This window comes from Glossina fuscipes, unplaced genomic scaffold, assembly GCF_014805625.2.
Source record: "Glossina fuscipes isolate IAEA_lab_2018 unplaced genomic scaffold, Yale_Gfus_2 1, whole genome shotgun sequence".
Lineage (NCBI taxonomy): Eukaryota > Metazoa > Arthropoda > Insecta > Diptera > Glossinidae > Glossina > Glossina fuscipes.
The window spans coordinates 45270798-45288731 of record NW_023998415.1 but is presented as its reverse complement, the minus strand read 5'-3'; the positions used below and the strand labels follow the sequence as shown (position 1 = coordinate 45288731).

Here is a 17934-nt window from a genome sequence, read left to right as displayed (position 1 = left end):
CGATCTGAGATAAGATTTTGACTTCCATGACTACATTACTGCACCGAGTCGTCGTCTTATGCGGATTATACTAGGCCGCTGTTGACAATTCCAGTAATAAGGAAATTTTCGTTATCGACAGTCTTCAAAGTTCAGTCTGCCTTTGCATTATGTAAATAAGTTATTTAAGAAGCAGGCACTAATGAACTATACTGAGCCGGACAATGTTAATAAGCGTTAAGTACGCGCACGCAAAAAGGCGGCAATTTAATGTCCAACAAGCTAATCTGTACGCAAAAATTATTTAATATTTAGCAAGTAACGCTTTGAGATTCCCTTACAGACATAGGGTATACTCAGTTGACTTCATTTTAGGTATTAGGTCAAAATACTAAGCTAAAGAGGTGTACTTGTAGTGATGTGTTTGTATCAGCTTGTCAAGGAGGGCGGGAGTAAAAAAGGCGGGAATAAAGAAATAAATTCAGAAACCAGGTTTTATTAAAGACTTCCTTCAAAGAAATTGATCTTTAATGAAAAAAGTGTTTGCTTGTCTCTGCAACGTATTACGTCGTCTTATTCGCAAAGATGATTAGCGTCTGAGGTGTATGGTGACCCTTACCCTTTCGCTTATCACACATATGGCGACTTTTGTGTTTTTTGTGCTCACCGCACTGCGATTAGTTTACAAGTGTTCGTCAAGCGCTTACTCTTAGGATTAGATCAACCTGCTTGCGATAAGATCAACATAACGATTTGTTATGACTTCTTGATTCTTTGCATTCTTGAACTTAAGGACTATCTAATTTATAATCAAAAATCTTAAGGTTATGAATTCTTGAATTTTAATTCTATGCTTAGATTGGTATTTTTCCTTCATTATAACGCATTGTAAGCTTTGTAAGAATCTAACCTCAAAAGAAAAAAAAAACAGAAAAAAAAACAGAAGAGAAGAGAACAAACAAAAATTAGGCATAGCTGTGATACGTATGTCGTATGTCGTATAGGTTTCACTTCGTAAGAATGGCGAATAGATCTCGTCTATGTGGAATAAGCAGTGACCATTGGACATCACTTTATACGGACTTTAACATAGTTTTCTGATTATTATTAAAGGTACGTGAAATTTTTTACTATCAATAATATTCGATCTGCGCAGAGCGTTAAGAATTCATTTCAGATTGATTTGCTTTGATTTTATGGGCATACACGCAACACGAAAACTGTTAATGAAGGAAATAAATAAACCATAAATTTTCAGTAGAGTCGAAGTGTATTATAAATGTTGTTAATTGTCTTCGTTTTGCATTCGTATTGTTTTGATGTGTTTGTTCAAATAATTAACGCCCGACTAATTTTACGGAACTTTAAATGTATACTCAAACGTCTATATAAGCATTAAATTTTTTTTTTTTTTTTTTTATATTTATTGCTTTTAGAAACATCTTTGGACGTTATGTTAATTTTGTTATTTCATATGTAACAAAGGGATTTGAACGCGATTATTGCAATTGATTTGAAAATATATTTGCATTTCTATTAGGGGTAAAGCAGGTTAGCATGAAATTCTTTTCTTTTTTTTTTTTATGTGCTGCTGTAAAAGAGTGCAATAAGTTAATTAAAATTGAAAAAACTATCTAGATTAGAATTTGGATCAGTTTTTTCTTTTTTTTGTTTTCCAACGAGATTAAATAAAGAAATTATTTTTATAAGTAAAAGTCATAATGATAAGTATTAATAATTGAAGTCCAACGGACCAATGGGTAGTATGCCATTGTTTCTTGTTATTGCATTTGCTGTTGTTATTGTTGTTGTCGTTGTTGTTGTTGTTGTCGTTGTTTTTGCTATTGTTAATGGTACTTTTTCGAAAAAAGAACAAAGCGAAATTTCCGACATTGTCATCAATTTTAAAAAATGACCGTTTATAAGAACTGTAACCTGAAAAACTTGGTCAAAAGAAGTCCAATTTTTTTCCTTATTATTAATTTGTTACCTTAAGTGACTAAACAGACTAACTGCCAGATTATGTAAGCGGTTGACCGCAATCTTTACTGCATATATGTGGTGCGCTGCCGCAAGTTGATGATCATACAGTGGCATCATTGTCAAGCGTCCAATGCGTTTACTAGTATGCCTCTCTTGTGTTTTAACATCTTAACGGACGTAATCCACAGTTAGTAGTTGGTGTTTTTCTTTTTGTTTTGTGTGTTTGTTTTGTTTTCGTTTTCTTCTTGTTGTTGCATTTTATCACAAGCCAAACAGTTTTCGATAAACTGCCGCATCACGATTGCCAGTCTAGTCCAGAAGCAACAAAATTCTTTACATGACACACGGCGCTCTCGCCATCATTACGTATATAAAGCGCATCATTTAACTTTGTGTGGAATTGAACCATTCAAGCATAAGCAATTCAGGTTTTTAGGCTTTTAACTGTTGTACTTGTTGTACCTGGTATTGTGTCTACTACTATGCCATCCAATCCAATGTACAAAGAGTTTTTTTTTTTTTTTTGATCAGATCGGATGTTGTCTATGTATGCATGAAGTGTACGGTCTATGTATCGTGTATACGTACGATTTAGTAGCAGAAGCTTTTTAACAACATGCCGTCACATTGTTGTAATTGTTGGTTGTGTTTCGCGCTCATAAACTTTAATTTGAAAGTATAAATTTAGCTTTATTTGTTGTTTTTGTAATTGTAATATATAGTGCAATAAATAAATTTTATAGCGGATTGCTTCGTTCTTCTCCTCTTTTGCTTCTCTTAAGTATAAAAAACTTTTCTTTTTTTTTTCTGTTTTTTTTTTTTTTTTTTTTTTATTATTTTTTTACCCAAGTAATGTGATTTTTGCCTTCATTTTCTCATTTATCCGATCAATTTGTCACTAAATATTTTATTTCATTAGGCTTTCGATCGATTAGGCATAGATCAGAAAATATAACGAAATAAATTGCTTCTGTCGTAGGGTATGTGTTTGACAAACCGACTACCGGTAACGCGTAAAAATGTGAATTGGAAAACCCTATAAACTATATCTATTCTTGATAAGCGTGAACGAAGTGAAATATATCTGTCTGTCCGTCTATCTCTCGGTCTAAATGAGATTTGTCTGCCATCTGTTTGAAATCTGCTTGAATTTCTTTCTACGTTGTAAACTTATATCTAAGACAAACAACTTGCTCTCTAACATTATATTAACAAAATATCGAGTATAAATTTTCCATTAAAATTCATCATCAATAACATAGACAATGAAATGTAGAAATCAGGTGTAGTACGTAATGCATGGTTCATTAAGGGCCTTTAGCACTACGATGAACGATTGAACATGAGATAAAACTATAATGCAATGATTGATGTCGTGTTATCGTATCTCAGATTTGTCTTACGACGAGTTCAATTGCATAGAGAAGCAGTCTTAATCGTATAAGTTAAGTAAGAACGATTTCCCTCAATCACTGGAATTGTTTATTGAAAATATTACATTGCTTACATTACGTGCGGAAAGGAGAAAAGAGTTCATAATTAATCCTAGATTGAGATTGCGTAAGAGAAAGCAAATTCCGTGATTCCTTTGATGGATTGTAGAAAATTAAGTTTATTGAGCAAAAGTGATGGCGAAATATTTCCTCGAACAAAATTCATTAAAAAACGTATACCAAGCTGGAGGATCAATTTCCTACGTTGAAGATTAGATAAATTGATTATGTTAGTATTCCATTCTAATCTTCTTAAGGCAAAAAGAAGAAACCGTTTTTGATGCCTATTCAACTAACGCCGCTTGTTACATACGGATCATCGAAACCTTCCGGCCACATATTAGTAAAGCCAAGTGAAAACTACACCCAGATCATTAAACGACAACACCGACTCCAAAGTCTCACTGTTTAACTTATAGTCGGAAGGGCACTCTACCGAGAGACATAGATTCACATTTCTTTATATTCAATGGTATTCCATTTATCTTACGAAATTCAGCCAACAAAACCTATGTCCGATTCCAGGTGATGAACACCTTCAAAGTTATGTATTATATACGCGATATGTGTGATGTGTATGATGGCAGTTACTTCGAGTGAGAAGATTCTTGCTTTATTTTATATAAAAGTGATGGAATATCCATCCAAAAGAGTGGACCGAAGTCAATCACTAAAAGAAAAAATGTTGACAAATGGTGGGATGATTGATTATTCAATGTTTATTTAAAAAAAGAGTTAAGCACGAAAACTTCTTCTATGTGATGTGGCAAATGTTTTAGGTGACCATCGCCTTTCATACGTCGCAGTAATGGTCACTAGATATTAATGGCAGAACGACGTATCATGTTAATGTTATATGATTCAAGAAATACACCGACCCTACAAACGGTCTATTATTGGAATTTCGATGATTAGGTTAAGTTAATTTGAGCTGACTTCACAGGCGACTTCGTTGGCTTGGCATGGGATAGTAAATAACGGTTTAGACTTGGAATGATCGTATGTTTATTTAAAAATGAATTTGAATCAAACTACAACAAGTGTCATATACGCGGGGTGATAAACTATGCTTTAGAGGGGGCATAGATGTACCGAAACTCTCACCTCCTTGTGGTGATCCCAGGGCAACGGTTTCGGCCGGCGAAGAAGAGTTTAAGGCTTTGGACTACTATAACTCGGCGACGAGTTTTCTGAAAGTTGTCTTAGGGATTCACTGGAAGGTGAACTCTTTACTTAAGAAGCTAATTACTATAGAGGAAATTTTAACCAAAAAGTCAGCTGGTCACTGGTTACGTAAAAATACGTAGAGGTAGTAATTAGTGAGTGCCCTTTTGAACGCAGCAGTTGATCAATATATGAGCCCTGGCTGCTTGGGTACGGCCCTTCGGGGAGTGTTCGTGGTGGTTGTGGTTTTCACTATTCCAAAGCCAAAGTGGAATAAATCGAGGTGAGGATAGGCCTCAACATTAATCAGAATGGATTCACTGGGCCATACACAATAAACGTTCTGGACTCCAGTGTTGTTTAGACCTCTAGTTTATAGGGATTGTCTAACTCTCTGGAGGAGGTGGATTACGCTTAAATAACCTGTGAGCCTTGGGCCACTGTGGGGTTAAGCCATTATGGCAAGTACCCACGCTAGACCCGTGACACAATCTGTCATATACGTATTTTGAAAGGGTAAAAATTGTGTTTGTGTCCCGAGTTCCGGGTAAATATGTAATTTGACATAACTTGCTTATATGCTTGGTTTGATTATACATTTATAGAATAGACGGTAGAAATACGTAAACAAAATTGCATGTCAAAGCTGAGAAGAAAATTTCAGGCTTAACGAAAGCAAAAAAAAACCGTTTTTAAAACACAATTTATTGTCCCAGGAAAACGTGTAACGGCAACGGCAACGGCAACGACAACATTTAAAGATTGCCAGACATGAATTGCTTAAGCCTCCGCTATATTTACAGGAGATGGAGTCTTTTGATTTTGACCTATCTTCTGATCCTAAAAACATTTCACTCTACCTTTAATGGATATATCAAACCTTGTAAGAAATAATTTACTTCAGCAAAGGTATAAATGAACAGTTAAAGATGTGGAGAAAATGTTTTGACTGTTTTGAGAGAGAACTGACATAAGATAAAATCATCCATGTCGTTGCACTGTCATGTTACAAAATTTCCCAATGATTTTTTTAATACGTCCTGTAAATATTTGTTGCATCTTACGAAAGATGCCTATTGATCTGCCTAAGAGAACTAACTGCCCATATATATATAAAATGATTATGTAAAGTCTTTCAAATTTATTTGTTTCTAGGAAATTTCTGCAAATCAATATCAAGTAAGAAAAATATCGTAACTGTAATGATTTTGTTTGTTGCGTATGTAATACGCATTATTGTATAAATGCAGAATTGTAAAGTTAAAATTTCATTTTCGCAATTTCAATGTTATGTTAAGAGGCATTTTAACGACTTGGGAACGTGGTAAATACGTTATACTGCTGAACGCATTATCTCATGGTTAGGCTGGCGATGACAGCAACTTTTAAAAGATTTACTTAATAAATGATGTAAATCTGCACTTTAATAGTAGATTTATATCAAGTTATCTCAACGTTGTAGTAGCAGAAATCATTACCATTAAGTTTTAGCTTTTGGTAAAAAAGTATCGATCGATATTAAAATTTTCGAAAGCCATTAATGCTTTAATAATTTTGAAAGCAAATATTGTCAAGATCATTAAATCCAATATCGTGCATAAATTTATATTTATGTAGCGTATGTTGCCCAATGATGACTTTCACTTCTAACACCAAATCACGGCATATTGCTACCTATTTATATACATATACACCTATGCCTGAGTATCAGTGCTTTTAAATCTAGTTACTTATTACGTGTGTACATATATATTTAAATTAACTGAAATCTTTAACGAAAAAAACATATCGAAGCAAAGCTAAGCAATGCAACCATAGCAACCAAACAAGCAACTGCTACTACATTTTTGACCTCAAACGCACGATTGCCTGCTGCTGTAACATGATTTACACAATTACTCAGAGTTGGCGTTTAGTTGTGTTCGGCTATTTTCGATAAAGGCGTGTCAAATGTACCATGGACTGGATAACTTTATTGCTAAAGAAAAAATTGAAAGAAAAAAAAAAAAAAAGAAAAAAATTCAATTTTTTAACACCCGACAAAAAAAAAAAAAAAAAAAAAAAAACAAGTTAAAACGAGGAAAAAATTTTCGGGCGTTTTTTCTACTTGTTTTACATTTATTATTATTTTATTTTTTTTATTTTTTTTTATTATTATTAATTTATATATTTATTTTATTTATTATTATTATTTTCATTTTTTTTTGTTTTTGTGCATAAACCTTTTTACCCTCAGTCATAAACACAGTTAAACAACATGCAAAATACTGAAGCAGACATTAAAGAAAGACAGCTGCTGGCTAACTCAGCTAAGCTAGATGGCCGGCTGCTTCTGCTGCCGCTGCTGCTGCTGTATGTATCGTTCACGAGTTTCTAAATCGATCTACAGCTATGATTAAGCACAACGCGTATATGTTGCTGTTGTAATATAATTTCAAAATGAATAAAATTAAATACTCTAGTTGCGCCTTAACTAAAAAGAGAAAAAATAGGAGAAAAAAAAAAAAAAAAAAAAAAAAAACCTAAATAACATCGTGCTGTAAGTCCAGGTGTGCGCTGCAGATAACTACACGCGTTGGACGTTTAAACAAATTCAATGAGTTTTCCATTTACTAACGAACGAACGACCGCAAGACTAAACTAAAATCGAAGTTAGTTAAAGTAATGCCAGCTAATATCCATACACAATCGCACGTATATATAAGCAAAACAAATCAAGTTTATGAATAGCTACCAGGCCGGCTATATACATTAAAAACTCGGCAACAGCAACAGCAACAACATTTATATAGATTTAATAGTTGGTTGGCGTTCTTGGTTGTTTTCAAATGTAAAATAATAAAAGATAAATTGCCTATGAAGACCAGAAAGTATATATAAAGGTATGTGTGGGTATAATGCGCGCCTGGATATTAACTTGATACTTGTGGTAGTGTGGCTGGCGAACATTGATATAGAAGTTGATACCGCGCAGAACCCGGCTTACATAGATCGTTATTTTCTTTTTGCCAATTGTTACTATTGTTGTTTTTGTTGTCATTTTTGTTGTTATTTTTGTTATTTCTGCTGCTGCTGTTGTCGGGACAAAAGTTGTTATTTAAAGTAGTACAAACGCGACAAGCAGCAACTATGCGACGCCACACCCCTGTAATTTAACAAATACAATAAGTATTTTGAATTATATTAAGTTAATTATGTTCCTTTTAATTGTGTAAAAATTTTTAATAAAATTTTTTTCTTATATTTTTCATTGCTTGATGAATTAGTATTTTTTTTTTTTTTTTTTTTTTATTTTTTTTTTTAATTTACAAACATATATTTTTTTCCGTTCCATATTTTTCTTATATTAACCATGTTGCCTATTAATCTACATGTCAAGGTTGATATAATAATAAACGGAACTTTCAAGTGTTTCCATTTCTTCTTCTTCTTTTTAGCCGCTATTTGAGTGAAGAGGAGGGATGGTATAAGACATTTACCAAACGTTTATAAAGTATAGAAACACGCATTCCAAGACACGCAAATATTGCAGTCAAACTAAACATATTTGTCCATCTGTCCACCCGTTAAAATTCCAACTGCAGAAACTTTGGAAATTTCGTCAACAAATTTACAGTCATATTCTGAGCAATACTATCCAATCAACACGTCACAAGTCACAAGTAATTGTTTTGTTTGCGGTTTGCGTGACTTAACAATTTTATTTCATAATAAAATTGATATAGGAGTGTTTTATTGTGGCCGCTGCTTCAGAAGGTCAAAATTTATACAAAATCAAAAAATGTATTATTTTTGTTTATGACTAATGACCGGTCAGAACGCTAGAGTATTTTTCTCCTTACTCTCAAAATGCTTTTTCGTCATTTTTTCCTTAAACTTTTCTTTCAACTTTTGCAGCCATAAGGCTTTCAATAGACGTAAGCTTATGAAAAACGAGTATACAACTTGTAAAAAATATTGTTAATCGCATGACGATCGAATTGACCAAAATATTTCAAGTAAACTTTATATCAATGTTTTCTTCGGACGGTAAGTAAAAAGTTTTATTATCACTATAGGCGTAGGGATGGCCGGATTACGCCAATTTTTAAACTAGATTTACAAAACTTATTGTTAGAGAGATGTAGCGAGATGTATGAACGGATTAGCATATATACAGAAATTCATTTTGTAAGTGATTTTACAAACGAAGTCATAATCATCATCATCATCATCATCATTAATTACTTTGTAGTTTGATTCTCTCTCTACAAAATCATCGTAAAATTATCGCAAATATATGTAAAAACATAAACATAAGAATATAAAGGCGGACAAGAAGAAAAACGATTAATTATCAACAAATTCCTGATCATAACGTTTATAAATAAACCTAAAAATTTTAAATTTATATCATAAACAGCAAATTCATTTATGAAAATATGCATACGTTCATATTTTCTGCTTAATCATCATAATGTCAACGCACACAGCTATGAAAGCAAAAAAAAAAAAGAAAAAAAAAAAAAAAGAGAAAAATAAATAAATAAATAACAAAAAAAAAGAATCGAAAGTTTGTATATAGCCATTGTCTCGCATTGTAATCGATAAAAAAGTACTATACACGAAGGCAATGTGAAGAGAATGAAGGAACAGGAAAATTGTTATAAAAACTCATTTAATATGAAACTTGTTGAAGTAAATTAGCTTCAATATGGGATACATAAGTGTAAAAGGAGACCGAAACGTCAACGAGTGGCGTTGATGACTTGGGACTGTGAAGCGACGGTGAAAATATCGCGGCAGACGGTAAAGTGCGGCAGGGTAAAAAGTGCAACAAGGGGCTTCACAGCCTTTCTGTATAATTTGATTTTGCTACGTGCAACCTAATAATTACTCATCAACTGTAATTATGTACCAGAGACAAGAAAAAGCAAAGCAAAAGGAACATGACATCTTAAGTATTTTGTGAATTCTCTTTTACAGATATTATATGCAAGTGGTTGTTGATATTCGTTGTTTTTAATATATGTCAATATCATACAATTGTTGGAAAATGAATCGAAAAACAAAAAAAAAAAAACAAAAAAAATGCAACAGTAATGTCGAATATATTACATGTTCAACTAATTTATACCAGTGATATCTTATAGATGATAACGAAGCTCACGTAGACCTAGGCATAGAAAGGTTATTTCATTCTTCTTTTCAACGTAAAACAGTAATTGAACCGATTTTTTTTTTTTTTTTTTTTTTTTAAATAATAGTTCAGGGTTACTTAAATGGTGTTCAGTAACAGACTGATGATGTGAAAGGTAATAATTATTAAGCCGTGTTGTACAACTCTGTGTTGTACTTAGGATGAACAGTCACTATTAGATAAAAATTTAAAGTTCAATACTTTACTTAGCTTAGCTTTAGCTTAAGGCGTAGCGTGAAGAATACCCAATCGAAAAAATTTGTTGTTAAGCATTTAAAGTCACGCTAGACCAATGGATGTTGATTTTATTCTAACAACTCTTTCCATCAAATATCAGCAACGCATTAACCTCATCACAACTTTTCTTAATATTTTCTATATCTATCTTCTGAAAGAAAATGTTTCATCAATTCCGGATGACCAGTTGTGCAATGAAGTTCTAAAAGCAATTTAATTGAATTTAACCAGAAATATTCCATGGCACGTATGGATTGTTATTGTTTTGGGGAGGTACGATGGGGAGGTTGGTCATCTCAATGTTCATTCTCTGTTTTAGTAAACTTTGGAAAAAAATGTCAGATTTATATAGGCCGGGTAAGAAAATAAATTATGGAATGATATTAAAATTTTCCATCCCTTTTTTTTGTTTTTTTTTTTGTAAATTGTTTTAATTTTTGGGATTTAGTAGAGGCGTACGCGTTTCCTGAAAATTTATATCATCAAACATATTCTTTTTATATGCATTGTATATATATATATGTATTTCGTGGGATCTGTAATATTTATTTGTTGTTTGTTGCAGATGGTACGCGTAGAGAATTATTTTTCTAACCTTCCCATGTAATAGGTGGAAAAGGAGTGCAAATAAGCGTATGTTTGTTTGACAAACGGTACTTTCACCAGAAGGTTTTTTTTTTTGAAATTGCCAGATGTAAAACGTAAGATGGTAAGTGTGGCCATTTGTTGACAACATAACCGTAAAGTATTATTAACTTCGTATCAGCATCCAAAAATGTCAAATTGTGTGCTGGGTAAGCATCGTTTGTCGTAAAGTTCACTTTTCTAACATAATCTATGGTATGGTGCCGCTAAGCCTTTAAAAGTAATGAATAGTGAATTGGTTACGATATCCAAAACTCAAATAATCATGTGGCAGAGTAGGACAACCATTAAAATCGACGAGACTATCAAATATCCATGGCAACGCAATTTGGCAGAATCGGCAGTGCGCCTTGTATTATGGTTTGTTTCAATTAAATGAATTCGTCATTAAGGAGCAGCACCAACAATGATTCATGCCATTACGATAAAATGTGAGCGTGATAAGGCAAATGTCATGAAGATATCAAAAATTGGATCGTTTCGTGGATAACTTCATACGAGAGACAGTTCTCGTGACGTGGTATCCGAATGCTGTGAGACTAGTAATGGAAACTATTTTGAATAAAACGTAATGTGCCGTGTATTCATAATAAACACCGAATATTTGATAGAAAACGACGGAAACTTCATCGTACTCCTAATGGGCAACAACAACAATGGGAAGATTCGGCATTATTATATAGCTATAAAGCAATGAAACAGTGTCAATCGCTGCATATGGTATATTTGATTATGTCACAACAGTAGGTTCATAACTTTTTCACAAGCAATCCATAATCTAATAAAGGCAATGGAAATTGAACGGGAATGACCCACTGGGAATGGCAACCTTCATAAGCGAAAGACTTTCCCAATGGAGTTTCGGTGATAGGGATTCTTGTGATACTTGCCTGAAAGTTCGTAATAATTTCTTAGTAACTTCTCCTTCTTCTTCTTGTTCTGTTATTCAACAAAAATAATCAATCAATCAAAAATTCGCCGGAATATATAAAAATAGGTTCAATGTATTGGTAACTTGAAGACGATTGGAATTGTTGATTAAATGCAGAAGTGATGCCGCTCTAGAAAGTTGTTGAAACTTGTTGTTAAAAATAAATAAAAAAAACTTTGAAATAAATTGAAAATATTTTTTAAATCTTTAAATTACTTCTCCTTACTAAAACGATGTCAAAAAGGAAAAAGATAAGTAAAAGAGCAATTTTTCGGAAATTGTTAAGATATGGGTAGATAATTAAATTGTTACTTGAAAAAAAGTTTAGAATCTCTGGAGTAGATGCTAAGGGTAATGCACGAACCCATTACATTCGTACATATATGCACGAAAAAAGGGTCTATGCAGATATGTTGGTGGTGGTGTTGGTGGTTACAGCAACTTAAACAATATTTATTGTGAAAAATGATGAGGCGGCTGTATAGCTTCTGCGGCACATGCCTTAATGCATACTTTTGCAACCAAGTGGAACATAAGTACACATGCACATCTACTTACACTTGTAGAAAATTATGATAAAAACTCCAACAACATGAAGAACAATCGATTTAAAAAGCTTAGTCTGTAAGAGTAGCACAAATACATATAGAGATATAGGCATGAATATACATACATACATACACACACACACACACACACACACACACACACACACACACACACACACTGAAATATAAAAACTTTGGCAAAAGTAGAGGGAAGCATACCAGAGGCTGTAAAAGAGTTATAGGTATTGTATCGCATAAGAAGAAGAAAAAAAAAAAAATAAAAAATAAAAAAAAAAACGGGCAAATACACATGCACACACACACACACACACACATCCTACGTATAAACACCAGCATCGGCTTTATTTGTGGCCAATGCCACATATAAATAAATGGTAAACGCTATACACATATATGAGCACGGATGCAAAGAAATTACACATCTACATGGTTATATGTCTGCGCCTACATACCTTCATATTAAGGAACAAAAAAAAAAAAATTGTTGGTTTTCATTTCACAAAAATATCGCCACGTATATATATATATATATATCTGCGTTACTACATATATAAATATAAGGTTTTGTTCAAGTTTATGCACATAAACCGTAGGTTGATGATTGCGTAGATGGTATCCATACGTTTGAAATAAAAAGAACATGAACATGAAATATGACAGTACAGAGAAAACAGAGCAGTGCCAAGTACCGAACAAAGGACTTTGAAAACCTCATAACAAACAAGAAAATGCTCTACACTCGTTATCTGTTTATGCATGTATGTATGTATGTATGTATGTATGTATGTATGTATACGTATGCATATAAGTTGAAATGCATCATTTCTTAGCTAAAGCTTTTGTTTTCCAAAAGAAGGCTCCCTCCGGCCGCTGCTGGTGTTATTATACATATTAACCGGGCAGTGGTTGACGTTATATTAATTTGATCAATCTTTTTACAACAATCAAAACTGCGCAAAGTAGACATCGCAGGATATCAATAAGATTTGATTAGTTCCTGAAGGTTTTTCAAACTGAAAGAATGTAGAGATAGAATGTTAAAAAAGTATACAAATATTTGATGTTGCGAGCGTACCGTCAAAGCCATGCTCATGCTTTATAAGTAAGAAGTAATAAACTTAACGCTTCTAATCGCATAAGAAATTATATTCAGATATTGATTGTTGTCTGTAATTCGGTCATTAGCATGTCCAAAATTGTAGAAAGTAAAATTCATTATATATTTTGAACATAGATAGGCAGAAGGTATCCATGATTCGCTTTAAGGGTTTTTTTCTCCTTTTTTTTTTATTTATTTTTTTTTTATTATTTTTTTTTTTTTTTTAAAATTTTATGATGCGGTGGCAATGGCGACAATAACAGTGTGATTGCGCAGAGGCAAACCGATAAGCTGATGCGCAACTCAGAAAGGAAAATAACGACAAAAACAATAACAGCAATAACAACGAGAAATATCATTTGACTTGGCTTGCTTAGGTGGTTACATGTATTGTCAAACCTTAACAAAGGCTATTTATTGATTGGCTTAAATGCAGGGTGCGGATACGCTGTTTAGGCATAAGTAAAGTAAGTTCAAATTTAATTTACCCGATAAGAGTTCGTCTTATATATGTTCAGGCAAAATCATAATTCATCTCCTATTCATTCTTGCGTTTATTAGAACTATGTGCATACGTTACGTAATGTACGTTACGTTAAGTAATGTGTAAGTGGTAATTTTAATGGGACTGACCGATGTACCGAAGCCGACAAATGTGTAGAACAATTAATTATTTCTAATTCCCTCAAACGATATTTACAGTTACTTTTCCTTTGCACCAATTCACTAAATGAAACCCTAACTTTTGGGTTGACGTTATCGGAACATATTTGCTTCGTTTATCTGTGCACAGGTTTTTAGAAAGGGGCACACTTTCGGTATTGCGCGATACGATGATCGTCATAAAGAAGTGGGGAGAAAGGTTTATGGAAAATGGCCGCAGTCAGGCCTTACCGACCGAACACGCACTTTAGACAGGACCTTACAACGAGTGTAATTAAAGTCACAGACAAAGTCTGTCGTAGTAGGAATTGAACTGTATTATGCCGACTTAATAGTTGCGCGAGGCGCGTAGTGGATACGCTCGCTTCACGCAAAGAATGCAATTAGGGTAACGTAGATGCCGTTAGAAATCTGATTCGCAACATTCTTTCATATAGAATTTTATCTTCGAGAATCGGCCACGCCTCAATAGTTCACTATTGTTATCGATCGAATAAAAATTGCAGTCGAATCTAATTGATTCGATTCGATTCAGTCGATTACAGAGAATGGGTGTAATCTTGTCATTGCCTCTGGCCAAGGTTACTGTAAATCGAGACATTTACGAAAGATTCGATTAGAAGGAAAGGTTTTTTTTTTTTTGTTACGAACTGTTTGCATGAGTTGTTGCTGAGTTAAGTAAAAATACGATAATATATTTTTATTGATAGATGGATGTATGCGAAGGCAAAGTTTGAAAATTTTGAAAATGTGACTTCCATCATTGTGATGGTTCGATGAACGAAAATGCTTATGAAGAAAGAAATTATTGTTAAGACCCTAAAAAGGTAAATATTAAAAGTTATCAAGTTAACAAGAATATTCGACAAGGCAAGAGCAAATTTTGGAGCTTTGTGGTGCAATTAATGGCACCGAACTGATTTGAAAGATTTGTTAAACTTCTGCTCAGATTTTATAATTTATTCAAAAGACTCTGATGTCGAATAAATACAAGCGATTAGACGATGTTCTTGTGGCTTATTCTAGTAAGCTTAGGGGACCTATTAAACTTTTACTCAACAACTCAGATAAGATTTGAGTTATATCAGAGTTCTATCTGAACCCTGAACAAAGATGTAATGCACATGTCGATGTTTTAGAATAACTTTGCAAATGGAAATGTTATGCTTTTGCTACGATAAATATTATATAGATATATATATATATATATACCAATACCTATATGCATATTTATACATGCACATATACATACACATATACAAAGACATAAATGTGATAATGTGTCAAAACACGTAAACGTAAAAAGATTTGTAATTTTTCATTTATTGATTCAAATCAATAAGTTAACAACTCAAATGATATAAACATATATATATACATACATACTTAAAAATATTTAATGAAGCTTTTTACCGCAAAACTTATTTTTATTCTCTATACTAAAGTGAAGAGCTTTTGTATTTGAGTAACATAACGTAAAAGGAAATTAAATTTTTGTCCAACTTTTCTATACAATTCTTCTCTTAAACATATTATTATTATTATTGTTATTATTATTATTATTATTATTATTATTAAAAGGTAAGAACCATATAAGTCATTGGGACAATTTACTGAAAATCCCTTTTCAACGGGTGGTCACAATTGCATTGTTAAGGTACGAAACGAGTCAGCCGCATAAGCAATTTATTGAAAGTTGCAAGTTGGGGTAAGTCGTCATCGTCATCGTCATCATCAGCATCAGTATTAGCATCATTATCATAATCATTATCATCGCCATCGTCACTATAGTTCGTCGTTGCCATATTTGATGATCGTTCGCAAAATATATTAAGCAAAAGGTAAAACAATTCTGTGATACTTGTTATGGCTTGAAAGATAATTTTTGTTGTTAGTTGATTGGATTGCAATATCCATATATAAACACATATACAAACAGATAAAAATAAACGCATACATGCACAATGAAAGGAGAAAAACAATTGCTGGTGTATTAAAAATTTGAAAGGGTTTATGTTTTATTTCTTTTTTTCTTAATTTTTTTTATTTTTTCGTTTATGAACTTTTTTCATATGATGAGATGGTATCTCATATTTGGAGCAAAAACAAGGCAGAGTTGAAGGCAGAAGAGCCTAAAAAACAATCAGGTAGGTAGGTAGGTAGGTAGATTGGTTTGGGTTTGCAGTTCAACTTAAATATATTAGTTTGTGTGTACGCAAATATTGTTTAATAATAATGATGCATATTGATGAACAGTGCTTAAGACATTTGGGAAAAGTGATTAAAAAACGCTTATCAAAGAAAATTGAATTAAAAATTTTGAAATCTTGAGAAATGCCTTTACAACACAATATCACTCAAATATCTTTAAATAAATTTATTGATATTAAATATTAGTTTGGGGAAAAAGAAATCCATTATTTTTTCGATAGATGGCTGCACTGATACATTTCTCGTAAAGTATCGATCAAACAATTTCAGATTTATGCTCGTTGGAAAGGTGAAATTTCGTAGTAAAAAAAATTCTTTTGCTGTTTTTTGTTCGGTGCATTCAGTTGTGAGTTACAGCGTGTTAAAAATGGAAGTGAACAAAGAGAAAATTCGGTACATTTTACAGTTTTTCTTTGACAGAGGCGAAAATGCAAGCCAGGCGGCTAAAATTGTGAATGGTGTTTATGGTTCCGATACTGTAACAGCCAATTATGTGCAATTTTGGTTTCGTAGATTCCGTTCAGGAATTTTTGATGTTAAAGATGCACCTCGCACAGGTAGGCCGGTCGTCGAAAATGTCGATAAAATCGGAGAAATGATCGAAGTTGACCGGCATGTTAGCAGTCGTAACATCGCCCAGGAGCTAAAAATTGACCATAAAACAGATTTAAACCATTTACACAAAGCTGGATTCAAAAAGAAGCTCGATGTTTGGGTGCCACACCAATTAACAGAAAAAAAACATGATGGATCGAATTTCCATCTACGAAGCCTTGGCCAAACGGAATGAGATAGACCCATTTCTTAAACGGATGGTGACTGGAGATGAGAAATGGATCACATACGATAACCCTGTGCGAAAACGATCGTGGTCAAAGAGCGGTGAAGCACCTCAAACGGCCAGGAAGGTTTTGCTATGCATTTGGTGGGTGGACTGGAAGGGGATTATTTATTATGAGTTGCTTCCATATGGCCAAACGCTAAATTCTGATCTCTACTGTCAACAACTGGACCGTTTGAAGATAGCGATTGACTAGAAACGGCCAGAATTGGCCAACAGGAGAGGTGTCGTGTTCCACCGGGACAAAGCTAGGCCACACACATCTATAGTGACTCGCCAGAAACTTTGGGAGCTTGGTTGGGAAGTTTTAATGCATCCGCCATATAGTCCGGACTTGGCACCAAGCGATTATCATCTTTTTCTTGCATTGCAAAATTTCTTTAGTGATAAAAAATTGGAATCGAGGGAGGATTGTGAAAATCGACTACTAGAGTTTTTTTGCAAATAGATACCAGGACTTCTATGAGAGAGGCATTTTGAAGTTACCTTTAAAATGGCAACAAATCATACAACAAAACTGTGCATATTTGACCCAAATCGGACAATCCGAAGTATGTTAAATAAAGTCCTGAAATTCATATAAAAATAATTGATATCTTATTCCCCAAACTAATATTAAGCATATGTTTGTGTGTGTGTTTGTGTAAGTAACTTAAATTGATCATTGCGAGATTACTTCTACAATATAACTTTTTTATACCCATCACCGAGGGACAAGGGATGTATTTATTTTGCCAAAACGTTTGCAACGCCCAGAAGGAAGCATTACGGACCTCACAAAGTATATATATTCTTAATCAGCATCAAATTCGCAATAGATGTAAGTATGCCCGTCTGGCCGCACTTGTAATGTCTGTTGCAATCTATCTCTTGGCCGTAAAAATGAAGCTGTCGACTTCAAATTTGGCCAAAACGTTTGGATCTCTTGCACGCAGGTTGG

The 17934-nt window shown here is 33.3% G+C and overlaps 1 protein-coding gene across 1 annotated transcript in view; it reads left to right on the top strand.

The window, feature by feature from the left end:
- The window catches only part of LOC119631730, a 41613-nt gene extending 34520 nt beyond the window's left edge, over positions 1 to 7093 (top strand). Inside the window, exon 5 of the mRNA XM_038024190.1 lies at positions 6856 to 7093. Within this exon, the coding sequence (XP_037880118.1) occupies positions 6856 to 6890 (35 nt within the window). The 3' untranslated portion in view covers positions 6891 to 7093. The remainder of the gene's footprint in view (positions 1 to 6855) is intronic.
- Positions 7094 to 17934: the final 10841 nt, after the last annotated feature.